General features: G+C 38.3%; 1 protein-coding gene across 2 annotated transcripts; it reads right to left on the minus strand.

Moving 5' to 3' along the window:
- Positions 1-12,032: 12,032 nt before the first annotated feature.
- LOC106091718 (cyclin-dependent kinase 9) lies at positions 12,033-15,789 on the minus strand. Of its 2 annotated transcripts, XM_013258361.2 has the most exons (4): positions 15,763-15,789; positions 15,236-15,659; positions 14,903-15,160; positions 12,033-13,011 (listed from the first exon to the last, which is right to left on the minus strand). In XM_013258361.2, the coding sequence occupies exons 2-4, from the start codon at positions 15,497-15,499 to the stop codon at positions 12,325-12,327; spliced, it is 1,209 nt and encodes a 402-aa protein (XP_013113815.1). In that variant the 5' UTR covers positions 15,500-15,659; positions 15,763-15,789; the 3' UTR covers positions 12,033-12,324. The 2 variants fall into 2 exon arrangements, with proteins under 2 accessions (XP_013113815.1, XP_013113806.1); XM_013258352.2 differs by lacking the exon at positions 15,763-15,789 and having other exon boundaries at positions 15,236-15,723.
- Positions 15,790-16,485: the final 696 nt, after the last annotated feature.

Consider the following 16,485-nt stretch of genomic DNA (forward strand, 5'->3'; position numbering starts at 1 on the left):
CACTATGACTTTGTTCGTTAACAGTTGGTTAATTTATGGATTCCTTTAGTTATGCTTTGACATTACTTTCAAACACACATACATACACATATACATATGTAGTTTGATTTTTTAGCGGTTTCTTTGTTTTGCTCTTTTTGGACCAATCAAAAGTTTTTTTTACATCACTTTCTATGTGTCTAACTCAACTCTCCCATATCTTTATTGAATTTTACTCAACAATCATCATTGTGTGTGTAACTCAAAATAGAAACAACAACAAGAAGAACAAAAACAAAATAATGTGTATTTGAAGTGATTTAGAGGAACCAGTTAGAAACTATATAATAATTCTAATTCTAAAAGAAAGGCTCATATCGTGTTCAAAGTGTTTTTTTTTTTTGGTTTGTTTTGTGAGTTTGTTTAGATAGTCATATTAATCATAGTATTTAAGTGCTTGGTTGTTCTTGTCAACTACTAATCGAATAGGTGTCTCATTTTGCCCCTTAAAACCACTTTTGCTGCTTATAATCTTATAAGGAGTTTTTTTACTTTAGAAACGACAAAATTGAAGCATTTTGCAAATCATGTGTAAGGGCTGAAAGTATATAATCACTGTTAAGGGCTCGTATGCCTCACAAGGTATTTATAAGGACTTATATCAACCAAAACAAAAGATTACAAAAGTGACAAAAAATAAGAATCGGCCCATTGTTAGGGATTTGGTGGCAGGAAACTCTTTAACATTTACCTTAGGTTAGGTTAGTTTAAAGGAAACGAACATGACAACAGTAGCTACTTCGCTCATGGAACCTTGGTCAATTCTTATACCCTCCACCATAGCATGGGGACGCCACCGTGGCGCAGAGTTTAGCATGTCCGCCTATGACGCTGAACGCCTGGGTTCGAATCCTGGCAGGAACAACAGAAAAATTTTCAGCGGTGGTTATCCCCTCCTAATGTTGGCGACATTTGTGAGGTACTTTGCCATGTAAAAACTTCTCCCCAAAGAGGTGTCGCTCTGCGACACGCCGTTCGGACTCGGCTATAAAAAGGAGGTCCCTTATCATTGAGCTTAAAATTGAATCGGACAGCTCTCATTGATTTGTGGGAAGTTTGCCCCAGTTTCTTAATTGAATGTACATGGGCAAGTTTGCATAGGATGGGGGTGTACTAATTTCGTCATTCCGTTTGTAACTCATCGATTTAAAGCTGTGCGGTTTTAGCTCCCAGAGGCTTAACCTTTTTGTGATGTTCTCGCCAGAGTTCGAACGCAGGACCGAAGCGTTCTGCTTCATAGACGGGCATGCTAACCACTGCTTTAAAGTGGCTTTAATAATTAGGGATGTAAATTATGAACCCTTACCGCTGCGTTTGCAGACCGACTGTAGCACCGAGGTATCCGTAGACGTCGAATTCTGACCTGCCGCGTACTTACTTACTTTAATTGGCTTTGACAAAATATTTGTTCCACTAGCCTAACGTAGAAAAGCGTTCCAAACGCCACGATCTTCTGCGCTCATTCTAAAATCTCTGACACCAAGTTGCGAACCACTTGATTTTTCCATCGGGCTTTTGGTCTTCCCGATTTGCGTGTACCATCGTGTTTGCCTTCAAAAGACTTCTTTGCTGGATCTTCTTCATCCATTCTGACAACATGACCAAGCAAACGCAGTCGTTGTATTTTGATGCGTGTATCTATGCTATCGTCGTCATACAGCTTATACAGCTCGTGGTTCATACGTCGCCTATATTCTCCATTATCGCAAACTGGTCCATATATTTTACGAAGAATCTTTCTCTCAAATACTCCTCCTCTGCTTTCACAAGTATCCATGCCTCAGAACACGGGTAGTATCCGTGTCTTGTATAGTGTAATCTTCATCTGTCGAGAGTTGGCCTTAGTGCAAAGTAGCATCTGTTTGCCAGTATTATTCTTCGCTTAATCTCAAAACTGGTCGCATTGGTTTCGGTTACGGCGGTGCCGAGGTAGTACAAGTTACTGACTATCTCAAAGTTGTGGTTCCCAACTTTCTCTATTTTTTTTATATGCTCGGTTGTAAAGGGCGTTTTGGGAGTTGAAACCATCCATTTCGTCTTATCTCCATTTACTGCCAGACCCATTTTCACTGACTCTCTTTCGATTCTTTCAAAGGCTGCAGTTACTACTTCCGGTGTCGATGTTGTCGGCATAGGCGACTAGCATGTGTTCTTTTGTGATTAGTGTGCCATATCTATCATATCTGCATCTCGTTTAATCTTATCCAACTGAATATTAAAGAGATCACACGATGGGCTGTCTCCTTCTCTGAAACAACGTTTGGTATTAAATGGTTCGGAGAGATTCTTTCCTATTCTTACTGAGGAACGCCCATCAGCAAGTGTCATCCTGCAGAGTCTTATTAATTTTGCAGGCATACCAAACTCTGACATGGCTAGCAATACCTTTAAACGTAAAGGAGTATCGAGGGCGGCTTTGTAGTCAACAAAGAGATGGTAATCTACCATGAAATGAATATAGTGAACGTAAACTTGGCACAAATAATTGTTTTTTGCCATAGGCAGATTAAGTTAATGGGTCTATTCCCGTATTTTTCTAGTCAAAATTTGGAGGATAGTAAGACCGGCCTTCACTCTTTTTTTCTATTTATTTCAATTAAACAGCTGGTTTCCACAAAACAGTTGTTTGATGCTTCAAATCTCTGCTGGGAAAAAACTCCAGTAGAAATTTGACACTTCTCAATTACAGAACTTAATCCCATGGTGGTCGGTTGTTCGTAACGGATTGACCCGATGAAGTCCTTCATCGATCAGGGCCCACCAAAATCAAACTCTCAACATTTTACTTGCTCTCACGCATTCTTCTCGCTCTCTTCTGCTGGCAAATAAAGTACCCGAACGACTTGCAGTGACAATTTGTGCAAATTTGCACAAATTTTTGAGTACGCGAAAACTCTTAACCCATTAACGACGAATGGGTAGAAAAATGCGCAAGAAAAGAACGGTAGTAGAAAAATTCTAGTTCGATTTAGGAAAGAGGTATCTCTATTTGGATTGGCGTAAAGTAGACGAATGAAATTTGTTACAATATTGTTTTCTGTCACATAAGGTCATATTTTAAAGGCCAATTGGCTTGTCGAAAGTCGGTAATTTTTCATTTTGTTGTTGGTTTAATCAGCTTAGACCAATGTGTTTTTATTTCTTGATTCTATTTCAAAACAAAACAACAAAAACACTTTAAAGAGTCTCAGCATTTGTGGTTTGGTAAACGTATCAAGGGGCGGGCTGAAATGATCGAGATTTCGGCCTTTGCCAGAGGCCTCGTCAGACTGCTATGTCACAGATTACATGCTTCCACCTACTTACTAATAAGTGGGCAGTGCAATGGTAGAAGCATGCCCATTGAATGAAATGTTGGGTGTTGTCATATGTTTTTTTACTTTGTAATAGCATTTGACTGGTTTCTTAGATCGCGATTTCGTTTGGTACCACCCAAACTCATCAGTAGGAGTTCTCAAAATTAAAAAAAAAATTATATTTTCAAAAATTAAAAAAAAAAATGTTAAAAAAATTTAAAAAATTACTACGTCAATAAAGATGCTCTAAATAATGAATATAAGAAATTTCATCAAAATTGGACAAAGGAATCGACGGACAGGCGTAAATTGGTTAATATAACCCATATAACCGATCTCCCTATTTAACTTCTTCATAAAAAACGTATTTTTATCTTTTCGCCGAAAATTGGGAACAAAGAGTTATATCAGACCCCTTGACCCTATGGCAAATACCGTAAAAATGGTACCATCTTTACCTAAAGTTCCCATAAAGACAGGTCTCTTTTGAAGCCTATTATGTTCCCTATTTGGGGTGTGTTTCATTATATCGCTTGATATATACACTTGGATGTAATTTGGGCATAGCTGTCATATAGATCAATCGATTAGACATCTTGAGCTAATTTAAGATGCATTTTTGACTTAATTTTTTATTTATTCAGAACATGTAACAAAAAGCCACAAAAATGGCCAATGTAGATAATTATAATGGGTCACTCATTTCTTTATTTGTCCAAATTTTATATACAGAACGCTATAACCCCTAACAAAATGCAAATTTGCCCATGAACATTCCATTAAGGAACAGTGGCTAACTTCTTACATATCATTCAGTGCTGTTTGATTTAAGTTCTAGGCCCAGTGATAAGAAGCCTCCTTCTTATAGCCGAGTCCGAAAGGGAAAAGATTTTAAATTACTTCTATCCATGGCATAGTACCTTACAAATATAGTCAGCATTTGGATGGAAAAAACCACTGCTGACTTTTTTTGATATTCTCGCCAGTATTCGATCCCATGTGTTCAGCGTTATAGGCGGACACGCTTATTTCTGCGCTACGGTGGCCTCCTCTGTGGTATAACCCCTGACACCTATGCCAAATCCTGTCGAAATTGGACTATATCTCAAAATATCTGCCATATAGACTTATATCCCGCTTGATCTCATAAATGGCGTACTTTTATCTGACTTTGTTAAAAAATTGTTAAATTGGCTTGTATTAGACTGAAGACCACATAAGGCGAAATTTTTATCCATTTTAGTGGATATGAAAAATGCTGCTGATTTTCTTCAAGATTAATCTGGCAGACCTGCAAATGCTCAAGGAAATGAACGAGAGAGAGAGAGGGAAAGAGAAAGAATACGCCGACGCCCACACCACTGATACTGAAAATCCTCATCGACTTAGTTTTGCCTTGGAAGGAGATTAACGCCTTCTCTGAGGATGACACAATCCGCATCGTTTGACTGCCGGGCCATAACGGAGTAAGGGGGAATGAAAGGGCAGACGATTTGTCAGTGAAGGCCAGAGAACTGCCGCCGGTAAACTTGGTTAACCCGAAGACTTTTGGGTCGACGCTGTCCGATTTAAGGGCGTGGGCGACAAACGACCCTGCATAAATCCTCCATTTAGAGATTGCGCTTCTTCATCACCAGGACAATCGGCGTCCTTGGCTCAGAAACCAGTCCCCGAAATGTCTGCGCATTCGCTGTAGCATGTAAATGTGAAAAACTCTGTACGATTCAAGTTTTAACTCAATGTTAAGGGATCGAGTCTCCATGCCGCAGCATGCGAAGCATTCGTAGAGAAGTTTTACCCCTCGGTCCTGGATCCGAATCCTGGCGAGAACAACTCAAAAAATTCTCGTCGGTGGTTATCCCCTCCTAATGCTGGCGACATTTGTGAGTTACTATGTCATGTAAAAACTTCTCTCCAAAGAGATGTCGCACTATGGCACACGATACGGGCTCGGCTATAAAAAGCAGTGACTTTATCTTTTAGCCTCTGGAAGATAAAACTCTGCACAAAATTTTGAAAACCACACAGTTTTTGAGAAAAATTTATTCTATTCGATGGGGTTTAACGTCCCCCTAAAATAGGCTGGTTACGCTAATGGCAGATATAGGATTTTTTTTAGGAATTTCACACTGAATTGGTTTAAGGTACAAAGTTTCTGGAATTCTGGGAGCTAAAACTGGGAGCACAAAAGTTTAAAAACCACACTGATCTTCAGAAAATTTTATTCTATTCGATGGATTTTAATGTCCCCCATAAAATAGGCTAGTTACGCAATGACTAATAAAGATGATGCGTCTTAAGATTTGTTTAGGAATTCCACACTAAATTGGTCCAAGGTACAAAGTTTTGCTGGAATTCTTTAACTACAATACAATACGAAGTTTCTTGTATTCATCGTCTAGTTCTTGATAAAAGAAGAAGACCATGAGTTCGAATTCCTCACTCAAAATACCATTAGGTTAGGATAGGTAAGGTTGAAAAGAGTGTGGGGATATTGATTCGCGGTGGTTACCCCCTGTTAATGCTGGCGTTATTTGTGAGGTACATTTGCACACACTTTTAGTATATGTGTTGAACGTCCCGGTAGCTGAGTTAGCCTCGGATTACCAGTGCGGGTGTCTTGGGTTCTCTTCCCACCAGAAGCTTTGATCAGTCACTGTGTTATAATAATGGACACAAATTGTGTAAGTGACTACCACTATAATCGTAACCAACCTAGAACATGTGCCATCATTTCATTTGGTTTTTAGTAGATTATTACAAAAATTATACCTATTTGAGTTCCATGTTGTTCTTATCAGAAAATATATCTGATCGGGGATATTGATGGGGCCATTGCAAAAATTGTCATTGCCTTGTTTTTGTGTATTCTCCACATTTTGATTTTATGTGCACCTTAGCCTAGATCCACTCGAACATCCAATTTCGTTGTTGTTATTGTAGCAGCATGTTGTACAGTGGGGAGGCAGCCCTTGCTGATGAAGGACTCCATCGGTTCAATCCGGTACGTACAAGTGACAGTCGTGGGATTCTTCATGAATTGGTCCCTCTGCCAGGTGGTCTGAAACTCTGTTCGGTTTTCCTAAGCTTCTAACGTATGTTTTTGGGAAACCTCTGCCAAAGGAACAACTATGCTTTCGAAATAGGACATAGTAAAGGTCTATTAAGAAAAGGGAGTCCCATGTTATATACCTATAAAACGTAAATATAGGGTTTAAATGTTTGAAAGTTAAAAAGAATACGTTAACTTCCTATTGGCGAACATATACTTTTTGTAATAAGGGATTTTTACCATATCACCGTACAACAGCCAATCTGGAGTGCGGGAAACTTCATGTTAGAGTAAAGTTATTCAACCCAATTCTGAAAACTGCCTGAGAATAAACTCCCAGGGAACTATTTAATTTCTCCCTCGAATAAAATCCTCCTATTCTCATTGAATGGGGAGAGAAAAAATTTGGGAGAGGGAAATTCGAATTTTCGAAAACAGCTGTTTTGCTTCAGCTGTTTTATTTTGGCTAAACATGTGACTATAATTTTTTGGAAAAAAGAACATAAAATCAACAAATAGGCAAAATGAAGTTACATATAAAGGTTGATAGAAAAGTTTACAAACATATTAAGTATTGCTTTTGAAATGTTTGTTTCACTTTTTGTATGTTAATAGTTCATAAATATGGCCTACAGCTTGTCACGATATTTCTCTGTTGTGATAACAACTTTCCGTCTTCATCCAACAATCGTTGCCTTAAATGACATGCTTTCAGAGTGGTCTGGTGGATGTTGGCGTTTTCCCTTGCCAAAAGGAGTTTAGGTGGCTGAATCCACCTGATCTTCTTGGGCAGAACTACTTTAGTGAGTAGTATAAAGGTGAATGCTGTACCTGGGGGGCCGCCCCAGCCCCAAAACCCCTTAATATAGGTTTATTTGACGATCATGACTCATATGGGACTCAAATGAAAGGTATTCGGGAGTAGATTCGGGAATATGGGCGGAAAGTAGGAATAGTCTTTATAATTTATTGATAACGAAAGGGGGCGGACCCTCCACCGTTACCCTAAAAACACAACCCAAAATCAAAAGTGTACAGATAAGGACAATATGGGTATCAAATGAAAAGTATGCAGGAGTAGATAACGAATCTGGCATACAAATTCATGTCGAAGTATAGGGGGTCACCCCACTCCCACAAAAACGCCCAAAATGGGCACTTTAGTCAATCGCGGATATATGGGACTCGGTTTGTTTCTTCCATATATATTGAAAAACGGCTGAACAGATTTTCTCGGAATTTTCGCATATTGTGTAGGTAGGTCTAGAAGGCAACATAGGCTATAAAATTTTTCGGTATCGGAAGGAGAACACACCCTTCCCTTATGGCAAAAACACAACCCAAAATCAAAAGTGGATCGATCGGGACAATTTAGATATCAAATAAAAGGTATTGGTGAGAAGAATACGAATATAGTATTAAAATTAGAGTCTAAGTACCCATCGGGCCGCCTCAAAACCCCCAGATTTCGAATCTAACATAAAAAATCAGATCGAAGTATAGGGGGTTACGCCACCTCCAAAAACGCGATTATACCCATTATGATATTATATGATACTTGGCTGAACCGATTTTCTTAAAATTTTCATAGATTGTGTACGTTTGTCTGAAAGGAATCATAGGCTATATAATTTTTAGATATCAGGTGGAGGCGGACCCTCCCCCTTAACCCATAAACGCCACACATTTCCGAAAGGGGTCCGATACACACAATAAGGGCCCAATAAGGGTATCAAATGAAAGGTATTGGAGACCAGAAAACGAATATGGTATTAAAATTTGGGTCCAAGTACCCAGCGGGGGGTACGCCCCAAAGCACCCCCTAAAATTAACTTCAATTCCGTTGGGAATAAAGATCGAATTTGATTTTCAGTGCAAAGTGCCGGTGGCCGCCCCAGCTCCAAAACACCCTCCAAACGGTTCATATTTACCGGCCATGACAATATGGGGCTCAAATTGAAGGGATTTGGAAGTGCAGCACGAATTTGATATCCATATTTGGGTCGATATGTCATTGATGTGTGAGAATTTGCCCCTTCTCGATTCCTGGTGGTAATGTTCTTCCGATTCAAGTTCAAACTCAATGATAAGGGACCTTTTTTATAGCCGAGTCCGAACTGTGTCCCGCAGTGCGACACCTCTTTGGTGAAAATTTTTTAAATGACCATGCATGGCATTGTACCTCGCAAATGTCGCCAATATTAAGAGGGGATAAACACCGATTTGTCCGATGTCTTCGCCAGGATTCGAACGCGTTCAGCGTCATAGGCTACAATGGCACGAATTCGATATCCACATTCAGGGCGAAGTGAGAGAGAGTTAAAGAAGGCGCAGCGGAGCGGGTCCCGTTCGGCTATTTGTCAATAAACCTGAAAAACTTATGCAAACCTTCTGTGGTGGGTACATGGCATATTTAAATTGTTCGTATTATAATTAAAAGTGATATCATTCTTTTATAAAAATAATTAAATTCATAATTTTTTATACCAACTTCCTTGCATTTCTTTGGGGGAATTTTTTACCAAATTTTATCGTCTGATTCTCCCTTTTGTGATTGATTTAGAATACCTACTTTTCTTCCCTGGGAGGCATTTCTCTTTTTTGAAGTTTGTTTAGAATAAGGGAAAAGGGAGTAGGGAAAACACTCCCAGGAAATTGTTATGCAGAATAAGGGAAAAGGGTGTAGGGAAAAAAAACTCCCAGGGAATTGTTATACAGAATAGGGCTGATTTTGAAGTCAGAAGGGCAAAATCTCTAACTTTTCTGAAGCAACGGATCAAAAGGAAAACAACTATTCTTAAAAATGTTAATCGAAAATATATTTTTAGCGTGATGTTGCGAAAAAGGTCTACTTTCCAGGATTTATTAATAAAATATTTCTTTTAGCCTTGTATAAATATAAAAATTAACCTCGAATTTTGCGCCCAGACTATATGATTTGCCATGGCTGCAAAATGCTCTAACTAGAACTAATACTTTAATGCGATATATATGTATTTTTAATGGGTCAATAGGAATCGAGTTGCATTGTTTGCATTTTTCTGTTTTTTTTTGTTGTATTTTTTTTTTTCGCCCTCTAGTTCATGCTCTATGATATAAGCAATTCTGTGATTACGTTATGAGCCTTTTTTATTAAGTAACAAAAGAAAAACAAATTATCGTAATAATTCTTAATAATAAAAAAAAAACAAAACAAAACTTATGTACAATACTAACAACATAAAAGCAACAAATTTAAGAAAACTAATAATACTTTAGTAAAACAAAAACAAACAACAACAAATCATTAGTATTTCATTAAATATTAAACAAATATATAATATTATATATATACATATACAATACATATTATACTACTATTTTAAAATAAAACAAAAACAAATTTGAACAAACTCAAAACAACAATAAATCAGTAAGAAGTAATCAGCAAACACCGAAATCGAAGGATAAGTTAAGATTCAGCCAGTTTTAGAATGGACAAATAAAAAAAAATGGAAATAAAATAAAAAAGAAATTGATTTAAAAAAAGTAAACCAAACACCACTGTTGTGTAATAAGAAAAAACACAAGAAGAATACGTTACAAAAATATCATATTTTTAGAAAACAAATGTTTGTAGTAGTTTTTGTGTGTGTGTGTGTCTTTTTTTAAAAGAACCTAAGAGAATGTAAGGCAACAAAATAAACAGTACAGCTTTCAATTTGAAATGGATATACTTTCATTTGCTCTCTTCTACAACACAACGGGTCAAGGATCACAAAAGGGGTTAAGGAAAAAGTCAAGAGAGTAAAAACAGAAACAACTTTATTCTCTTTCGCCATATGATGGAATAAATGTTATGCATAAAAGTGCTGAATTACAACAACAACTATAAAAATGTCAAAATTTGCTCTATCTCTCTCTCTCCGCTCTCTTCTGCTGGCAAACACATTGAGCAAAGCCTTGACATTTAGTTACAATTTGTAGCAATTTGTCTTTTACAAATGGAGTGTTGTCATTTGCAAACGGAATGTTAGTGTGCTAAAGATAACAGCCGGGCTCTGTTTTTGTTTTTGTTTAAAGTTTCATTATTTTAATTTCAAGTTTTGGTGCAACGATTGTGAAAAAACTACCAGGACACAATTTTACAATTGAACGATGCCAAGTATGGATTAATCTCAAGTCGGTGTGTATTTTAGTCGGCAAGTTCGTTAAATTGGGAGAAGTTAAAGGAAACCCCTCTCTGAATTAAGGTATTCTAGGTAAGTATATTCTGTTGTAAAAATAGTAGAAGTTTTGTTGATATTATTATGCTTTAATCTGCTTGAGGCCATAAGCAGAAAAATAGATGCTGTTGTGTTCGCCTCTTCTACTGAATATTATTTAAGGCAAGTGCCAAATAAATGGCCTGAATTAAAAAAAAAAATATGAACGGGTCCAAGGCGTATTTAATAAGGTGGCCGCTTCGCGAATTGCTACAACAAAGCATCTTTTTTGGGAACTTGATATGTCAAAATTTGTAAACAGGGCGAAGAAAATTCGATTCGCCCTGACATTTAAATTATTCACCAAATTTACTTCGACCAATCAAAGCAGGAAGAAAGAAGTTTATTAATTTTTGATTTTCAAACAAGAAACCCCATATTTATAAATGTTCAAAATTCCAAATGGCTCCAAAGGCTTTGCCCACAAAACTGGCTGGAACAATGAGGTTCATCTGGCGCGTGAAAGAAAAAAAAACAGTATCCTATTTCTACAATTAGATAGAAAGGATGTGAGTCTCATAGTATAGAGGTGAGAGACAGGTTTTCCCAGGCAACGTTGCAGAGTGTTCTGCTATTACCGCTCCTGTGGGTAAATATTTAAAAAATTTTCGGGGAAGCACCACTGGTGTGGTGTGTTTATGGGTTGGAACCATCAACGGCCATTTGTCCCTAAACTAAGGCTTGTAGCGAAAAAAGCTCAATTCGTTACCACTTCTAAAAATAAAAATTTTTAAGAAAATTCGACAACAAACATAGAATTGTGAAAAATTCAAGTCAAAAATAAAGAAAAGGGGACAACCTTCTCCCATATCAATGATTACTGTCAAACTCAAGTTTAAGCGCAATGATAAGGGGTCTCCTTTTTATAGCCGAGTCCGAATGACGTGCCGCAGTGTGACACTTCTTTGGGGAGAAGATTTCCCATGGCTTCTGTGCACAGCATAGACCCTACAAATGTCGCCAGAAGTAGGAAGGGATAATCACCGTTCAAAATGTTTGTGATCTCGCCAGTATCCGAATCCAGGCTTTCAATGTCATAGACAGAAATGCTAACTTCTGGGCCACGGTGTCGGACCCCAGCGGGACAAGGGAAAATGAGAAGTTTTTCCATGGCAAAGTATACAAACTTTTGCGCTAAAAAAAAGAGGTTAAAGAAAATCTTACCTTGGGTAAAGCACCATAAAATAGACGTATTTTTTACGAAGAATAGTTTTATAACTGATTCCAAGTGTGTTTAAGCCTTAATGAGACCTAGTGACACATTATTTGACTTCTTATATTACCCAAGGCCTTGGTTGGAAATTATGTATACTTACTTCACTACCCCAACACATACAAAAATGATTTGTTACAGTATGTGGATTCATGTCCTCCAATATTTTCCATACATTGGGAATAGAATTTTTATTTGTTTCAATACAAACAATAGGAAAATCGATTGCATATACAAAACTAACTAATAATTAGATAAATAAAAAAAAATGGGATATATGTATATCTTAGGAATCTATAATATGGATTTTTTTTCGCTCCTCAAAGTAACTTATATCTAAAAACATAATATGTTTAACTTTGTATGATTTAATCTTCGTATCTCATGATTGGTCTGAAAATTGTACATACTGAAGAAGCACATTAATACCAAAACGATACTCTAAACAGCTAATTGGCATATACATAGGTAGGTCGATCTTCACCACACTCGATCGATCATGGTATTATCTGGTGGCTTCTGGTTCATGGTGGCCATTTGTTGATGATAGTTACGCATTTGATTTGTACGTCTTGGTTGAGCCAAATATTCGAACATACTTTGCAAATGATGCGATAACATTTTGCCCAGATCACAGGGCATGGGATCAGTCCAAAAGAAGTCATGATTTAAGGCGGTATCGGCATCGATACGTTTCTTGGGATCCAAGGTCAACAGTTTATCTAGTAAATCACAGCCATAGGGATCTTTAACATAGGGTCTTAGACGCTCTTTAACGCGACGATTTTGATTCTTGGGCAATTCCACTGATTTGTACAGTTCTAATTCTTCAACGCCTGGCCATATGTCTGGTGTAAATGAACCACACAATTGTGATATTAACACCAGCTGCTGCTGTTCAGTATTGCCCTGCATTATGGGTGAACGTGTCCACATTTCAGCCATTATACAACCAGCACCCCACATATCCACAGGTGGTCCATAATTACGATCTCCGAGTAGAAGTTCTGGCGGTCGATACCATAATGTGACAACACGATTTGTATAACGATTTTTCGAATCATTTTTGGGTATACTAAAGGCACGGGCCAAACCGAAATCGGCCAATTTGAGAACACCATGTTTTGTTATTAAAACATTTGCAGCTTTCATATCACGATGAAGGATCTGTAAAAGAAAGGAACAAAAAAGAAAATTTAAAAACCAATTTGGAAATACTTTATGCTTGATCAAGAATAAAAGAAAGATAAGCGGGCCTATAGTAAGGGGAATTCTACGAAGGCAGCCCTTAATGACCTATTAACCATGAAGGAATAAGCGTAGCTAGGCTTCTGGGTGTAGTTTCAGCCCTTGCTACTTAAATTTTGATATATAGCACTTGAGGTATGGGCATATGACGTTTATTAACCACTTATAAAACGATTGGCCTACCAGTAGTGAATTATGCAGCAACAACATGGACAGCAGGAAAAACCTACAGACCTTTCAAAAAGGCAGACCTAAAGACCATCACGGGCTGCCTACAAATGACAAAGAGCCGCTATCTAAACAGTACATCCTGAGTTGCCTCTATGAGAATTGCCTGAAATTCCAACTCATTGAGCTGGAATTCCCTTCCAGACATGTCAGGAGGGAATCTGGCTGTTAATGGACGAGATTCCACAAAACATTCTCGATACACTTACAACCTCTTCATACAGAACGGACTTGCAAGATACTCATCAGGATACTCTAACCAATGCAACTTCATCATATCAGTCGAAAATAGACCTTGGTAGACGCCCACCAGCAATAGTAGATGATGTACCTAGAAAAACAAGAGCTACATGACACCAATCACCTCCCGACACGGGATAGCTGTGAGCACCACACAAGGTGGAACATTGAGGTCCGATCTTTGTGGCGTTCATTGCTGTCACGAGAAGCTTAGCTGCGAGCTACCGCGCATCCACTGGTTGCAGATAGTGGAATGCTCCATCCGGAGTAGCTGTAACTGCAGTCCCGGACAATCAGCGGTATCGAGCGAAGAGTCTCAGTGAGAGATCGGGTGGCACCGGCTCTTGCACAAATACCTAGTGCCTACGATGATCGATATGACAAGGCGAGTTGTTGGCGCCTTTAAATAACCAATGGCCACCCGGTTCCCGTGGCAATCGGTCCTTTGGACCGGAACGAGCTTGCTCACCTACAGCAGCTTGACGAGGATCGCCACCTCCACATGGCAATGTGGTTACAACAACATCAACCAATCACATGTTCGAAAAAAAATACTAATCTGATCACTCTAATTGAAGCGGCCAGATTCCTGGAGCTGGATCTGGAGACTGAAGTCAGGTCGGTAGCCGGTACGCGATAACTATGAGCACCACACGGGTTGGAACCTTGACCTCCGATCTGTGTAGTATTCACAGTTATCACCTAACGTGCGCGTCCACGGCTTGCGGATAGTGGAATGCTCCATATGGAGTAACTGTAATTGCAGTCGCTGACAATCAGCGGTATCGAGTGGATAGTCTCTGCTTAAATACTGAGTGTCTATGATGCTCAATATGCCAAGGCGTGTTATTGGCGCCTTTAAATAACCAATGGCCATCACGTTCCCGCGGTGATCGGTCCTATGGACGGGAACGAACTTGCTCAAATAGAGGAGCGTGACGAGGATCGCTACCTCCACAACAACTACGGTAGTCAGGTTACAGTAATTCTATATTGAATGATTCTTTATACTTAAGCAACTGCGGTAGACAGGTCACAATTATCCTAGAAAGAATCATTCTGTATACCAAATGTAGATACAATAGAAGGTTATCTTCAAATTCCACTTACATTAGGAGAGTAATGTAAACGTTTAACACGGTTTTCATTTCGTCACTGAGTTATACTACTATTCTAAACCAATCTCATGGCAGCCGGTTGTACGTACCGGATTGACCCGATGGAATTCTTCATCGGCAAAGACTGCCGTCTCAGTTATAACATACTGCTACAACAACAACAACTATTCTAAACTACACTTATTTCCTGATATCATAAAAAGGCGCTCCATTTTTCGACTTACCTTATTGCTGTGTATATAATATAGACCATTTAGCAACTGCTGCATGACTTTCTTAATTTCGCCTAAACTAAATTTAACATTCATATTGGACAGCAAGCCGGCCAAGTCATGTTCGCAAAAGTCAAACACCAAGTAAAATGTGGAACGATAGCCATTATTTGCAGTTGCCTTGGTTCGACAAATCTCAATGAGATTAACCACATTTTCATGTTTCAGCAATTGCAGAATTCTTATCTCTCTAAGGGCAGTGATGGGAAACTAGAATATGAAAAAAAGTCACAGAAGTTAAAAATGCGACACAAGCATTACCTTGAAAGTCATGTATCTACTTACACCTTCTTTTTCATTGTCCATAAGTACTTTTTTCATGGCTACAAATTTTTTATTACTTTTCTTCTCTCTGGCCTTGAACACTTCGCCAAAAGTGCCCTGACCAATTTTGGCCACCTTTTCATATTTGGATGATTCGTCGCAATAGGGAAAATCATAGTCTTCTATATATTTCTGTTTCTCAGCTAGGGACATGGTCCGCGAGGATGAACCAGGTGTCGAAACACGAGGCATTATCTGTTGTTGCTGCATGGTATGGTTGGACATGATGATGAATATCCCAATATTCGCAAAACACTAGGATATCATAGATTTTATGTGGAGGATGAGAGTTATTTGGAGTGTCCAGTTCCACCACAAATTTGTGATGATATTCCCGTTTTAGTTGCCTTGTGCTCAGGAGGTTTGGTACTTGTGTTTGTTAGTTCTGTGAAGGTACATAAAAATAGTATAACTTTCTAAGAATTAAGTCTAATTTCGCAATACTTTTTTTATATTTTTTGTCAATAAATGTAAAATGCAATTCTTACCTTCTGAGTACAAAGCCAACACAATATAAGTAGAAGGAGAGATGTCATTTGTACTTTGGCGTCGACATATGTCAATGGAAGGGGCTGGCGTATAACGTATGTCAATCATACGTCGTCAGAAATAAAGCTTCTATCACACGATATGTATTTTCATAGATAGCAACTCTGAAAGTTGTACACACATATATAAATTATATATAGATAAAGAATTTTAACTTCGCACATAGACTGGTTGGTGGCGCTTGTGAATATAGATAAATGAAATTATTTATGAACATGCCGCAAGCAGAATTCTGCTCTCAATGGCATGCAGTCAAGGCGGATTTAATAAGGTGGTCTCTGTTAACAGCCGGCCGTGTTTGACGGTATTAAGATGTCCGATTTTTGTTTGCATTCTATTTGCTGTTATGTTCTTTCTCTAATATTCTCTGCTCATGTACGTAAACGTATACACACCCGCACACAAATTTGTTTGCATGTATTGGCAAAACGGCGATCAGCTTGATGACAAGATGGCGGATTGCTTCATATGATTTGTGGTTGTTGTACAAATGAGACTACCACTATCGGTTTCGGCAGTCTTAGCTTCCAATATGTGCGTCTTTCTTTAATTTATTTCTTTTCTTTTTGCAGTAAATTTATTTTTTTCGACAGAGCTATTTGCTTTGAAGAAAAATAAAAAAATTACCGACCTATAGCTTGAAATTTACTGTAAAATTTGAG

The sequence above is a fragment of the Stomoxys calcitrans genome, chromosome 5, assembly GCF_963082655.1.
Source record: "Stomoxys calcitrans chromosome 5, idStoCalc2.1, whole genome shotgun sequence".
NCBI classification, from domain to species: Eukaryota; Metazoa; Arthropoda; class Insecta; order Diptera; family Muscidae; genus Stomoxys; species Stomoxys calcitrans.